Genomic DNA, 15731 nt, shown 5'->3' on the forward strand with positions numbered 1-15731 from the left:
ACAGTCGTGCTGCCTCATAACAATACCCTTCTCGCTTGATGGCGTTAAAAACGAACAACAATAATAATAATAACAATGGTGTTGCAAGCACAGCAGTGCAATTTGTCCTATGCAATTTGTCCGTCTGTTACAGTATTGGTACAGTCATCAAACTATGCGTGTAAAATGGGGTGGCCACTGGCCACCTCTCTCAGCCTTTTCATGTTTCAAATGGGGTGAGGCAGGGTGGGGTTTTGGGTCCATACGTCTTTTCCCTCTATGATGATCTATCCAAAAAGCTTAACATGTCTAAAGTGGGTTGCTATGTAGGGAATGCATTGGTAAATCACATTATGTTTGCTGATGACCTTTGCTGCTTTTGTCCCAGCCTTGTTGGTTTACGTGAATTGATTGAAATCTGCCAAGACTATGTTAAGCAACATGACATTACGTTTAACTGTAGAAAATCCTTTGTGTTGTTATTTAACCCCAAACATTTCGATCTGTCTGCTTCCCCAAGGATTATTGTTGACCAAGAACCGATCAAGTTTGTTGAAAATATGTATTTAGGTGTGCATATCACGTCCTCATTATTAGATGATAAGGACATACTGCGACAACTTAAATCACTTCATGGTACTGTAAACAAATAAAAAAATAAATATAGCAAATGTTCACGAAAAGTAAAAAATGTGTTGTTTCTCTCTTACTGTCACATCTCTTTATGCTTATCAACTTTGGCACAATTATCGCCGTTCTTCGATCAATCGGATTAGAATTGCCTACAATGACTCATTTCGAATTCTACACAATATGCCTCGCTTTACTTACTAGTGCACGTAGGCTAAATGTCAAGTTAATGCAAATGTTACAACTTTTGATGCTCTATTGCGGAAAACAATTTATGCCTTTGTGCAACATTGTTGCAAATCTCTCAATTCTCCCATCATAGCATTGATGTCCTCAGACGCTTTCTATAAAACGACATATTTTAAGCACTACAATGATATGTTGCACATGTCATCCAAGTGACTCCTCACGTCTTGACTTTTTGTGTTTTGGTTTTAATATGGACAACCTTGTCTGATACAAATAAATAATGAGGTCGCAATGCAGATTTCTTGGGTTGTTAATTTTTACGGAAAGGAAAGTTAAGTATCGAACCCGCGCCGTTGGAGTGAGGTGCCACTCCACTAACCGCTACGCCACTCCATGCCCAATGAGATTGTAGCCTTCTATGAGTTAAAACCGGTTAAAAGTTATTTTTTAACTGTCACTTGCAAATGGCTTCACCCAAAACTAACCGGGCAAAGACACTTATTGGCTTGTCGATAAAATGGCAGCAGCTGACTGAATGACTATAATATGTGAACCTTTGCTCTTTCTAGTTGTCTGTTGTGCTACATCTGTTATCGCAGTGAGTGTAGTCGCAACGGGCGCAAAGTAACAGGCCGTTATTCGTTTCATCTTACAAGAAACAATAGCTATTAGAAAAATTCGTCTGTGCCTTAGACTTTAAATCGGTAGTCTACTGGTGATGTTCTTTCTTGTAGGCTAAAACACAGGGAGATTATTAAGTCGGGTAATCATGTGATGAACATCGTAAGCTGATATAAAATTAAAAATGAGTCTTGTCGTTAAAAGATCAATTAAGTTCAATTACGAGATTTTTCTAACCAACGCAATGCGCCTTGTTCGATTTTCCAGCTTTGAAATATTGACTTGCTTCAGATATGTGTAGCTACATGTCACACATCCATATGGGGTTGTTTACATAGAAAAAAAATCATAAAAAAGTACAGGCACAGACTACAAACGCAGCTGCTCTGGAAATTGCGGCTGTCACGATTCCGCAGGAAACGCGTAGGGCGGCACATCGAGGGGCAACTTCTCTGAAGATTTCTGCTTCGATGAGCCAGACCGTTGGAAGGTTTTATGGATGTAGCGCGATATGAAAACACATGTTGTTATTACAATGACAATTCGTAATAGTAGCAGTGCTTTTGAGGTTTCCTGCCTGGTGTAGACTTTATCGTACAAAGTGTTACAAATGTAGCCTATGTTGTAGCTTAGGCTATTTATCATAGAAACCTTCTGCGTTTCTTTCTCGGTTAAACATAAAAAGGCAATTTTTCGTGCAGTAAAATAGGTTGTTGAGCATAATGACAGATCAAAGTCTCTACTATACATTTTACGTTTATGTAATTCTGCCAACTTGTATCAGCAGTTCAATGCTGTACCACTTAAAACTTTGAAGAAAAATTGTTGATTTTTTTTATTCCTTTTCTAAAAATTAAATGTGAGAATTACAATATTATGTCCTAGAGAGTTCTAATTGGGTAATAGAGTGTTGATTTAAATTTTATGAAGGATTGATATTGAAAAGTTGATCTACTTCCAAAAAGGTGCAAAGACCAAAGCAAGATGGCAGATGGTCCTAAAGGTGATATATAGTTATACCATTAGTTCTGCTAATGCTAAAATTGCTAATTATTCGTCTTTTGCATTGATTCATTGTGTGCAGATCTTGAACCATTTTGAAAACGACTGATTGGCTGTCTGGTGTCGTAGCCTTCTTGTAATTTAGGCCACTTGATTTTCAGGTGCTGTATCAACTTTAAAAATAATCCCGTTATCCCCGTTAACTTAGTGGTTACGCGCCCGGCTCAAGGTCACGCGGCGCTGGTTCGACTCTCGGGGTGTGCGCTTGAGCAATGCATTTCAGGACTACTCTCCATTCAGCGGCACCTAGTGAACGGAATAATTCCCCGGCAACAACGCTTCAACAATAGGGAAATTTCACTCTGCCATTCTCGATAACCGGCGCTGCGTCAAGAGCCTCTACAATTATGCGAAACTACCAGGAATAACCTATCAAGGCTTTGTCAGTCCGAGGATTTAAAACCAAACCAAATAACAAAACCAATGCTTTTCAAACTGGTCATCGTTGTTAGTTTAGAAGAGTTGATTTGCTTTTCATTGGCGTTTGGATAAAAACTAGGTGTGCAAAACTAATTACTTTTACTGCAAATCAACAAAACGTTTTTTATTTCCTGTCTAGGCAATACTTAATTGCATTATCTCAGTGCTAATTTGCATTGTCTGGCATGGAATACGATCTTCCAGAAGCCAAATACGATGTGATTATGAATTACTATCAAGTAATACTTCAAGTAGACAGATGATTGGATTTTACAATGGTCTACTACCTGGCGTCTAAATATGGATATGATAAAGAATAATTTTTGCTATGCTTTATTAGACAAACAAGTTTTTGATTTAAACGTGAATTATTCTTTGTTTATAAACGCTACAAGCAATATTGTGATGTTTGTACTCATGTATACACAAAGGAAGTCTTGTTGGTGCTTTCCTTGTTGGGTTCATAGATTCTCATAAGGTTCTCCAATCACCTACATTTATGTGCATACGTTTGTGCGATTGGGTGGTTGTTAATCCGCTTCATTCTTGAACCAATTGCCCTGATATGATTGTAACGTAATACAGTGCTTCCTCGATTATCCGGTCTAGTTTGACATTGGTTTCAGAAAATTGACCGGATAAGCAAAAAACGGTTAATTGAATTGTTATATTTAAGTCAAGAAAAGGAAAAAGTAACATTTGTATGGTAGCCTACTATGCAATATAAAAATTGAAGTTCAATATTGTAGCAAGAACTTACCCACTTGACTATCAGTTGCAACAGTTGATATATCCTGAAAATTTAAGCAATTTTAGGTATTCGATGTTTATTGTTGCAGTTTGTTTCACGCAACCGTCATTTAGCACGTTCATTCAAGTGGGTTTTCGCCAAGGTTTCTTTTAAGTCTCTGGACTTATTTGTTCTCGAGCGTGTGCTATTGTACAACCCTCAACATACCAACTTTCTTCAAGTTATCAATCATATCACCCTCCCTGTCTATCACTCTATCTGTTTAAGAAACCACAGTGTTACAGATTAAATAGATCCTAAAGTAATACATGGAGGTACTAAATTAGAATATGATCTTTAAATATGAAGGATAGATCCTCGTCGTGCACTTTGAAAGGCCTTGATCCATGATTTGTATCAGCGAAGTGGCGTTTCGAGGCAAAAACTTCCCTCACAGCAAATAGGCTAACGTAGCGTTGCCGTGGGCCTTTCGTCGAGAACCAACATTTTGCCAATTAACATTAATTCTATTGCTGATAAAATAATCACCATAAATATAGAACAGGTTATTATTAGGTGATATAAACCATGGCCTGGCCGAATGCCTTATGTTTCAACGTTGCGCCCACGGAACAGTTCCGATGGTCCAACGATACGATGCTGTCCGAGTTGGCAACGACCTTTCCGTCCCACTGGATAAGCTGAGTAGTTATCTAACATCAAAAGTACTTTTGGTTCCTGTCTTATTTGGACCGTTTTTTATTGACACAACGGGGATTGTTTGGAATTTTTTCCCCACTATATAACCACTTTCAGCTTCCATACAACAACTCTTTTACGATACCTTTCACACATGAGACCATCTCAAAATTTAACGACAGTTAGGCCTACCGGTCCAGCACAATGCACAGTAGTTGCAACTCCACAGCTGACTCTACCGCAAGAAAGCAGCCCTGATTGTTTCAATGGTGAAGCACTGTTACTTTATTGACAGTGCTGATGCATCCACGATTAGATTTATCTTAAAGTAAACTTGTCAGAAACAATTCGTCCAACGGCTGGAAAACCATAAAATTTTGAAACGTCGTAGGAAAATAAAGCGACCGGATAATCGAGTGCCGGTTAATCGAAGTACGGATAATCGAGGAAGTAGTATAGTTAGACGAAGAGGGCAAACTCTGGAATTCCCTTTATTTTTAACACGACTTCTAAGCCTCCACTTTCAACTTGACAATGGAGATTTGTTTTACCCAGCTCCACTTTTGACATCAGATGGTTTCAAGCAAAACTATGGAATGCAAAATCCTGGAGCGAGCGACGAGAAAGAAGCCGCACAATTCGGTATGTGACGTCATATTAGCAGCAGCCAGCAATGAATTGTACCATGCGGGATAAAAGTTCCCAACAATTCGTTGTTTGGCAGTTGATAATTTTCATTTCTTTATTTATGTTTGAAAACATCGCGTGTTGTGAGGCATGATAGTTCTGTGGTGAACTGTTCGAATCTCAGACAGCAAATCCGTTATTTTTACATTGAATCAACGCCTGCAGACGTTGAACCAGAGTAAACAGGTTTGTAAACAGGTTTGCTATCTGGGATGTTGCTTCTGATGTTTCCTGCTTGTTATTTCACGTCTATTTACGTAATTTTAACGCAGAAAATGCATTGATAGCTGACAACTGATAATACTGTACATTGTGTACAACCAGTTTGTGAAGGATTCGTGCGCTTAGCGCACACCATTTATCAAGTTACTGAATATTTCGTGATCGGAAATATCTCAGAAATTTTAGGTCATTCTGCTTCAACTTTGAAACACGTCACCACCGCAGATGCTGACTCAACTTTGCACAAACAAGAAATCTTACAAGCAATTGAGGGGTCGGCATCTCCCACACGTGCCGCTAACACGACTCGAGATATAAAAGTTCTCAAAAGAATTTCGTCTTTTATTTGCCCAGTGAAGTGAACTAACAGAGCGAGTGCTGTCCAGTTTAATGATTTAGGCTCGAACTCCACTAATCCAGTAGCGAGAACCTTCCACAACGCTCAAGAGAGCGCCGGCTCGACACCACGAGAGCTTGCTATGGTGTCTTTGGCCATCTGTTTAACACTAAAACATCGGAGGGTGTCATTTTAAAACCTTTTGAATAATACATTTGCACTCATCAAAAGCCGATCAAAGCTCTTTATTGATTAGTTAGTCCCCCCACCTACCTGATTTATGTACCATGCAAGACAGGCCATGACTATGAACACTAAGCTGCTGGCTCTTGCGGGGCCATGGACTTCTGAACTAAAGACAGGCTTTCCGTACAAACCGTATAAACAACACACATCTTCTTGAAGCAAAATCGGCAATTGTAGATTAATGATTTTTCTACGTATTGTAGATTCGGTTGCAAGCGAGTTAGGCAACACATGGAATTTGTATTGACCAAAGTAGTTTCAATTCGTTGCATGTTTGCGCATGGTAGATTCTTCAGTAAACTGGCTGGGGATAGAAAATCACTCAAAAAACATTATGAGATGAGCAGGTACCACTTGCACATGGAAGATGTGACATACCAAACGATACAACTAAAAGTTGAAACGAAGGAGCGTTCGATATAGCTAAGGGTCCTAGAGGGTTAGACGATGATAACATCTTTAGTAGCCTACAGTAAATATTTTGGTCATTGATTTTTCTCGAAGTAAATACGACGACACACAATATAGGCTATTTTATAAAACCTTTTTGGTAAACTACAGTATTTTGTTATTTCTTTACGAAATGCTGTAGCGAATGTTGGTTAAAGCTCTTGAAAAAATGACCTTGCTTGGAAAATGTGCAAAGAATGGAAGACTGTAAGGAATCCTGGAAGCGATTACATGACGTGCTGATGAAGAACAGTTAGTTACAGACGCTTGTAACAAGTCTTTCAATGGATGAAAACCAGCCAAACTTATCTCAGATAATCCAGCGGTAACTTATGCTAACGGTTACGTGTGATGACTTGAGAGGCCTCCTTCGATTATATTTCCGTAACAAACTCAAGAGACGTTTGCGATAAAACACGCTAAGAGAATGTGCAGGATTTCCTAGAAAACTTTTATGGTCGAAAAAACGTGAGACCAATAAAAACAGATGCCAGCGCAGATTAAATAACCAAAATCTTGTGGGGAAAAATGCACCGCCTGTACACAGTGTAAGTGTTTGAAAGAGTTAATTGTGTAACCGACAGGTTGCAAATGAAGTACTCACGAATTTCGCCATCGTATGTCGCTTATCTAGTTAGGTTTGGTTTCGTGCGCGTTGTTTTGCTGTGCAACAGCACAAAACAAAACCGACTTTCAGGTTCCTGTGTGAATTGGCGTCAAAATGACTTTCTACCGTTGTTCTAAGAATCATTTAATCTTTCCAGTGACATGTCTCTGAAGGTGACCACAAAGACCTTCGCGTCTATTTACCTCAAAACTTTACTCACTGGACGCAAGGACGTCAAAGAGTTTCTTAATCCATCGCTTCAAGCAGTGATCAAACTTTTATTCATGAGCAAACTTGACTATTTATTTACTTCTTCCAGACTCACAACATTTTGACATGCCGGCAACCTGAAAAGGTCATGATAGCTTAAGATTTTAAAGAAATGGCAACACTTGCGTTGAATACGCAAAGAAGTTTCTCAGTTTTTTTGCTGAGAATTTCTTAACCCTATCTGTAGCGACACGGGGCTTTATGAGGACGCCCCACGTTAGTAGTGAAATATTTCACAGAAGGAAATATGCTAGAAATTTGAAATTTCTTGACTTTTAGTTTTTATTCTTTGCAAATTTTCTAAACCTACACTGGTCATTTTTCTACTTTCCTGCCCTTCACAATAAGCATTTTGTCTCAGGTGGCTAGAAATTTTCGTGCAATGCTATTAGTTATATCATGGCTATATATATGTTAATGTTGGTGCAATTACTTTGAAATGTAAAAACGCCAAAAAATGCCTTATATTTATGAGCAAATGTAAATTTTTGGTTAGATTTAGCATTATTCTATGTTATAATTCAAAAATTTCAATTTTAAAGCTATATTTGGAAAATTAGAATAAAAACCGACTTTCTGACGTTTTTTCATCTCAAACACTTTATTTCAATAAATTTGTTGGGTAAAAATTTAATTTCTATACGCCCAATACACATGCCTATTATCTTGTAAAATAATTTGGCTCTTTGATTTTCATAGCTCCTGTTATTAACGATTAATTAGCACGGGGCTAAAATTGCCCGTGACGTAGCCTACTTTCCGCGTACGAAAACAGCCCGTACTAAAATAGGGTTAAGGATCTTTCCCGCAAGTGCCAACCTTCTCTTAGACAAGGTTGACTTTTCAATTGTGACGTCATTGACATCGCCCTGCGGCAGATTCACTTCTTTACAGTCGCGTTCCGTTTGTTGTCAACAAAAGATCTTAAATTCCTTGAAGTTCAATTTTGTTTGATCCTAACCCCGACGAACATAATGCAGAACGCTTGTTGCGATTTTATAATCAAGTTTATAATTATTTTATTTGTAGATTCAAGGATGCCGTTATTGCAGCAAAAGTTTAGCTTCACCAACCAATACGAACGTAGTGGCAACAGAGTTTGTAAAATGTTACTGCTCTTTGCAATGAATTTCTAACCAACTTTCATCATTTCAACGTCTTTTTACGCAGGTTCTCCGCCCGGTTTACAAACCAGTGACCAACCTATGGACGTCACATCTGGACTTGGGACAAGCCAGGACAATAAGACAGAGGGAGCGCAGTCTAGTAAGCAACCTGTAATAGCCTACCAGCACGGCCTACTAGAACACGGCCAAATATGTTGCTATTTGAGGGAATTTCTAAGAGTCTGAATTGTTACAATTATAGCTATGACAAACCTGTCATCTTACCATTTCCAAAAGTAAGTAAAATAAGTACTATTTGTACTTAGACATATGTTTGGCTTGTTTAACCGGAGATTAGGTATGTATGTTAAGCACAACTTATGCAATAACAATGTAAAATATGTAAGATTTTCCAACTGCAACCTGGAGGTAGTATCGTTTGGTGTGTCGCTTTTGGTGAAATTGCATGTTCCATTTAAAATATCAAGGATTTTTTGTGAATTCTATGTTGTAAGCGGTTCATTTGATGTGCTAATTTAACTTTTAGTTCGTTTTGTTTTCCACCAAGTTTAATTTTGCAAGTAAAATGTGGCTATTGGCAAAAAATCCTGCTATACAAAAAACCTAACGACTGTATGATGAGACTACCTCCAGGATGTAGTTGGAAAATTTACATATTTTACATTATTATTGCATAAGTTGTGCTTAACATACATATCTAATCTCTGGAAAAACAAGCCAAAAATATGTCTAGATGCAAATATTGCTCATTTTACTTACTTTTGGAAATGGGAAGATGATAGGTTTGTCATAGCTATGATTGTAACAATTCAGACTCTTAGAAATTCCCTCAAATAGCAACATATTTGGCCGTGTTCTAGTAGGCCGTGCTACCAGCTTCCGTAATTATCATGAAATATAAAAATATCGTCATTGTATTCATTGTTTCAATCTGATTGTTCACGTTTGTTACATCCAGTATATTGGTTCTCTATATTACAGTGTGCAACAAAATTTAAAGTTTCTAAAAAATCAATCGGGGCAATCCAGCAGTCGACTTAACAGTCAATCGTGTCTGATTGACAAAACGTCGGAATAAAAGCAGATTATCACATTATAGATCTTGTGATAGTTCAGCTTAATTTGCACCAGAACAGCGCATTATGTTATTGAATTATTGGCATGGTGAACAGCCTCATCCAATCACGTGGGTGCGCACTTTTTAAATCCAAGCAAGCTCGTCCTGAGATATGCCTGGCCAATTAACACAATTTAAAACAAACATGACAAAATCGCTTGGCCGCCTACATAAGCTCAACTGCACTGCCATTAGTGGGGAACATAAAAGGCAACACCGATGGTTTTCACTGAAAACGCATGGCCGTGACCCATTTACATTCAAGCTCCCTCGGTATATGGTGAAGGTTTGTTTAGTGATGATAAATCGAATACAGGAGATATACAGCACATTGTCTTGTCATAGTAACTTCTTGGTCTCTGCATCTTTGTCGCTTATACTTCAACTCAGCGCTATTGTGTTCTGTTGACCAACAGATGCTTTCTCTTCCTATGGTGAGTTGTGCCATTGCCACAATATCGTCCGATTATGCTTCGTCCATCAATGTTGTTGCAGTGAAACAAGTCAAAATAAGCAGAAAAATATTTGACAAAAACTTTCAGGTCATTCTTGGTGGAATCTTTGCAAACTTCATTCCTGTGAGCGCAATGGCAAAAACTCAATTTTATTTATAGGAAGACTCAAGTCACGTGCATCGTCACTTAAACTTTTTGAGTAACACACTTTGGTTTCAATTATGCAGAAGGTCAATGCTCACATTTCCCAAGCTTTCAACAAATTGAATCGGTACCAGACAGACGCCATTGCGAATTCGTGGTCAGCGCACAGAAACATTCAAAAACACTTTAGTGCTGTTTTGAATCTTTGTTCGTGCTGTTCACTGTTGTCATCCGCCCTGAAACATTTCCATTGTTTTATCACAGAAGATGGTAAATTAGTTCATAGATAAGAACTAAGTTTCTACTTCCGGTTCAACTTGAATCTTTTCGCGTCCATAGTTGAGACCATTCGTGCAATGGTTCTCAACTATGGACTAACAGTATGTAAGCGTGGTCCAGTGGCATGGGCAGAAATACGTTTCGTGTTTCTCAAATCGATGATCGGGGATAATTTATAAACTTACAAAAGTTTTGCCATAATTGCAAAACCATCCATATATCCAACATCCTAAACCGACATTGTAGCTATCTGGGTTAATAAAAATATTTCCTGTTTACTTTTTCAGCTTCACCTGAAAATGCAGCGAACTTCCACCCATCGAAAGTGAAAAAGAAGCAGCCAGGATTTCTACACCGAGAGATATTAGTATGCGTCCTCATTATTGTGCTTAATCATTGACATTTATCAAACTCTGTCAAGATTAATCTTTTAAATAAGCTTTCTCAGGTCTAAGGATTAAGATTCACACAATGAACCAAACAATATGGAGCCTGGTAAACGAATAATTACAGAGACCAAGAAACAATAGTTCGATTACTGTGTGTGCAGATCACTTGGACGTGTTGTCAATCTCTTTGTTCTAAGTTCGAGAAATCGGCAGCCACTAACATCCGAGTATGAGGCCACTGGCAACCTCTAGCAGGAATCGCATTTACACAACAATTTGTATCATGTGCTGCTGCTCACGACTTTTCATCGACTCTTCGTAGCTTTCTGTTACTTTTTGCAACATTTGACATTTCCTGTGATTTAAATGTATGTTTATGTAATGTAGATGTGATTTTTATTAAATAAAATTGTATCTCAGTATCTGTACTTCACAGTAAGTTAGTAATGGCATTGTTATAAGTATTAACCTGGGATTTTGACGCAGATCACAAATCCTAAGGACGTGGACAAGTCCGTTTTACTGAAAGTTTTGCACGATAGATTCACAAATGGATTTGAAAAATGGAAAAACAGAGCTAAAGTTTTCAAAATGGCGAATCTAACCATTACAGTGATGGTTATTCTCATACAAGTAACTCAGGTAAGTTAGATGATGAAAACCTTTTAAACTCTTTTGAAAAAGAAGAAGTTCAGAATCTTTCATTGAGTAGTTTAAGCCAAGGGAGTAAAATTAGTTTCATAGTTTTACACTATAATGACCACGTGATGACATGCCAATCAACTTAATTGATTTGTAAAAACATTTCACCAGCTTTCTGTGTAGGTCATAATATTCCAAATTCCATCCATATCCCAAGACGTGAAGACCATTCTTGCCACTGTTCTTCCCGCGTTGACTGGAGCCATGCTCGGGATCCAGCTCAAGCTAGCCTGGTCTGAGAAAGGAGCAAAGTGCAAGCAAAGTAAGTTTCTCAACTTTCACCATAAAGGAAGGTCCTGGAAAATCATCTCAATAACTTTCTACTTTATAACCTTATGCTCAATAACTTTATCTCAAACGAATTGAGTTAGAATTACATCACAGCAATGGTTCCCTACTTTGCAAGCGCTAAATTTGTGGGTGCATTTACTTCATTAAGGATCTTCGTACGTTAGAACCAGGGATTGTAGATCATAGGGATGCGAAACTTCATCTGCTTTTGGCTTATCTGCAACACTAGAAGGTTTACTTTTTTTTCTAATTTACAAACTATTTTACTTTTTATGGGTTATATAAGAAGAGTTAAGTTGGTTTTGAAGTAATAAGAGGTTTTTAGTTGAAAGCAAGCCTGCAGTAAAGCGTAGAAAAATGTCAAATTGGCAATTGACCCTTCTAATGTTGAAGGAACAACGGAGTTGCGCGTCCCGTAATAGTTAGAACTCCCCAATAAAACATCATCTTATTGTACAGTAGCTCTAATTCTGGATGATTAAGTTTCGTCAGAGTTGGAAGTAATGACTAGTTGTCACTATTCAATAGCGTTGTTTGTTGCTTTCTGAATATCGAATGCTTATACCTTATACCCATTCCTTTGAAAATAAATATCGAATGCGCGTCATTCACTGCTTTTTTATGCAAGCAACGAAATCATTATTCGTTTTTCACTAATCGATATTTAGGAGAACTGCTGAATCATTTTTTGTTGTTCACTTACTTCGTCGTCAAAAAAAATTTACGAGATTTAGTTTTCGGATTACTATCCGACCTAGTCCCCTTCCGGTTTTTAAACTTTAAAGGATTAAGGAAAATTTTGCGGCAACACAGTTCAGAAAAACCTTGTCAGTGAAACTTGGAAAAACCTAGAACATCACACAACTAAGAACCAGTCCAAGGTATACAAGTCCCCCCCACCCCCCTTGGTAACTCATGACAAAGACAGGACTCAATTCAATTTTCTCTTTCGCCTTAGTTGTGTGATGTTCTAGGCGTTACCGTGAAACTTAGAGTCGTTAACAGTATTGCCAACCTTGCGGTTTTCCGCGAGTTTGGGCTTGTTTTTTTTTTGGAGTTTTTTTTTTTTTGCGTTTGCAGGTTGCTTGTTTTTGGGTTTGTTTTTTGGCCAGTCAATTTTTAGTAATTGCTATTTATTGCTTTTTTTAAGTATCGATAGCGGAAAGTCATTGCTTTTTTGGTCATTATCGAATAGTGAAATAGTCATTGCTTTTTGAGTAACGACTTGCAACCCTGGGTTTCGTGCACCAAACAATTAAAAAAACGATAACTATTGTGCAATATACTTAGTTGCAGTGTCTGTAACCGACGAAAACTAATCCCTGATCTCTAATATAGGTGACGAGGTGACGTCAGATCACATGAGCTGCTTCAATGACGTCATAGCGACGATTATTATTGATTCGATGGCAACATTAATAACTGTCTTGTAGCCTACTATGAAGACACAACAACGGTTTGATGAACAGAGTAGTTCATCACGACTGGAGACAAACCTGTTTTGTTCGTATCCGCTTTTTGCTCTTTTTCCGCTCGCATTTCCGCTCTCGCAAATGTTTCCCAACACGGAAGAACGCAAACTCGTCTAATGAAAACAGATTCTTTTGTCTTAACAAAAACAAAAGTTTGTTTGTTTTTATTCGAAGTTTGGTAGCATGAGCATCTGCGCATTGTTAATATCCAGCGAACTATGATTAACAATAATTGACAAAAGATGGGAGCAGCGACACTCGCGTGACTGCAGGAGTGAAATAAGTTGTACATTGTGGGGATTGCTTTGGCTTGGTTGTAATTTGATTATAAGTCCACGAGATATTTCCTCAAATGCAAAAACTACTTCTGGATGTCTTTACATTATCCACCCAAGATTTATCACAAAATCCCTGGTTGCGTGAGAGCTGACATCTGAGGTTCCGGAGCACGCGCCCTTCCTATCTTATAACAGAAGCTGCAAGGTTGTCATGGCAAGCGCGCTTCCAACGCCTTTTCTCACAATAAATTCATCCACAGCTGTCAATTAGCATTTTAAAAAATAAAGCAAAGATTTTTTCTACGCTGGTCTAAGTCTTCTGAGCTTGTGATATAGAAAAGTTCACAATGCAACCGGTTTGTGGCTCCGTGGATACATAGTTCGTCTGTGCCATGCGTTCGATGCCCTGTCGCAACATGTCAAAAACTTTACATAAGTAGTTCTCAATCTCACCCACAGATGTCAATCAGAATTGTGTTTTTATGATCACAAAGTGCTAGACCTTGTAATGTCGCCTTCGCTTAGCTGCATTGACACTGTCTGCTTTGTGAAGCGTTGAGAGAAACGAATATCTGCGATGGATAAAACGCGATATAGAAAGACGCATCATTATGAATTCAACTTCGTCGGCATTGTAGTCGTCAGAGCTAATCATTGTTCTTCCATTCAGGTGCCAGGCTGTTCAAATCTCTCACCCACCATACAGACTACAGAATGAAGATGGCCGAGTCTGGAGGGGAAGCGAATGACATTGACCTCGTTAAGTTGTGGAACACTGCACTGTTGGCAGAAACAAAAGACGTACCCGCTTTCCTTCTCGCGTATTGATTTGTCCGGCGCTTTAGTTGCATGAGACGATTCATGGACTTTCGATTTGTTTTTTTAGATTGCTTTTGTTTCATTAGAAAACAAATATTTTAATATATCGCTGTAGGCGATGAAGCGATGGATCTCAGCCAGTTTTTATTCATGATCTTTTTCAAAGAATTATTTAACTCTGCGTATCCCAAAACCTTTGGAAGTTTCTGCGATTAATAATTTCCCTAAATTTATCATTAATGTAGGAATTTTTTTGATTAAATTTAAATAGGTTATCTTTGAATTCTTGCATTGAACGTCCCATAAAATTTTTTACCAACCCCAAGGGCTCTGTTTGATTGTTTACTTGTGGAGATCTTTATTAACGGACTGAGAAACCTTCTTCGCTAGCTTATTCCTGGTAGTCTCGCATTCTTGTAGAGGCTTTGAACCACTGACGCAGGCCCGACCACCGAGATTGACAGAGTGAAGTTTCCGGTTGTTGAAGTTTTGTTGTAAGTGAGTTTTTCCACCAAGTGCCGCTGAATGAAAAGCAGTTCTTAAAGTACGTTTCTTAGTGCACACTCCGAGAGTCGAACCGGCGTTTCTTGATCTTTCTATATTTTCGCTTTCTACTCAAAGCGTTGGAGCACTTGGATAGGTCATGGCTGGTTAAGCTTTTCACCATCCGAAGCGGAAGTTGACAGATCCCATTGTCCAATGCTGCAACACGTCATAACATCAACATACAAGTGCTCATGCACACTTTGATGTGGACCAGACCAAAAAGTTAATTTCGATAGAAACTAAATACGTGATAGGAACAATGTTTTGAAGGTGGCCCTATACTTTGCAAATATGTCAACGTTAGGCCTAAACTTTATTTTTGTATTTCAGTGTCTTTGTTTTTTTTTTCTGAATTTGTGTCTGGATTATCTTTAACTACTCTCCTATACGTACAAGCTGCAGAATTTGTTCTCAGCAACATTTTATCGTTGAATTATTTTTATATTTGCCTTCTGACAACGCCATTTGCTTTTACGCTTGAAGCAGTAATGTTTTTGCGTTATTGCTCATTAAAGACATGAATTGAAACTTTGAATGGTTTTGCAAAGTTCTCGCATTGTTATGAATTATGATTCACGTGTGGTGAGATCATGAATGGACCGCAGTAACAACGCCAACTTAAGATGATAGAAAGTTTTGCCCCCGCCCCAAAGGTCCATAAGTTTACGAAGATGTTAAGAAGGCCAATATAATGTTTCTTTGGCAAGCAAATGAAGGGAACACCAAATACCTGTTCAATCACACCTGTCTTACTGGATATATAATGCTCTCACCGTTCAGCTATGCTATAGGATGGTGGGATGGCTGCACCTGTCGACAGTGGAACTGAAGCGCTCTGAAAAGAGCGATTCTCGTCAAGTCTTCTTATTGTTCCGGGTCGAGGTTCGGGTCCGACACTACTCGTTTCACATTTTTGTTGCATTTTATATAAGAGGTCAGCCCGTACAACAGAGGTCAGCCCGT

At 38.4% G+C, this 15731-nt stretch overlaps 1 protein-coding gene across 1 annotated transcript; it reads left to right on the forward strand.

Moving 5' to 3' along the window:
• Positions 1-2327: 2327 nt before the first annotated feature.
• Positions 2328-15291, forward strand: LOC145775849 (uncharacterized). Its single transcript, XM_082587230.1, has 7 exons — positions 2328-2422; positions 4886-4972; positions 8320-8415; positions 10559-10638; positions 11147-11302; positions 11486-11624; positions 14074-15291. Exons 1-7 carry the CDS (start codon positions 2404-2406, stop codon positions 14229-14231), a joined length of 735 nt encoding a protein of 244 aa, XP_082443356.1. The 5' UTR covers positions 2328-2403; the 3' UTR covers positions 14232-15291.
• Positions 15292-15731: the final 440 nt, after the last annotated feature.

The sequence above is a fragment of the Aplidium turbinatum genome, chromosome 8 (assembly GCF_918807975.1).
Source record: "Aplidium turbinatum chromosome 8, kaAplTurb1.1, whole genome shotgun sequence".
Lineage (NCBI taxonomy): Eukaryota > Metazoa > Chordata > Ascidiacea > Aplousobranchia > Polyclinidae > Aplidium > Aplidium turbinatum.

Bases quoted from the DNA above. Each gene is read 5' to 3' on its own strand.
- LOC145775849 (XM_082587230.1), top strand. The intron at 10,639-11,146 runs GTATGCGTCCTC...ATTTTGACGCAG, and splicing joins TTCTACACCGAGAGATATTA to ATCACAAATCCTAAGGACGT. The intron at 11,625-14,073 runs GTAAGTTTCTCA...TCTTCCATTCAG, and splicing joins AGGAGCAAAGTGCAAGCAAA to GTGCCAGGCTGTTCAAATCT.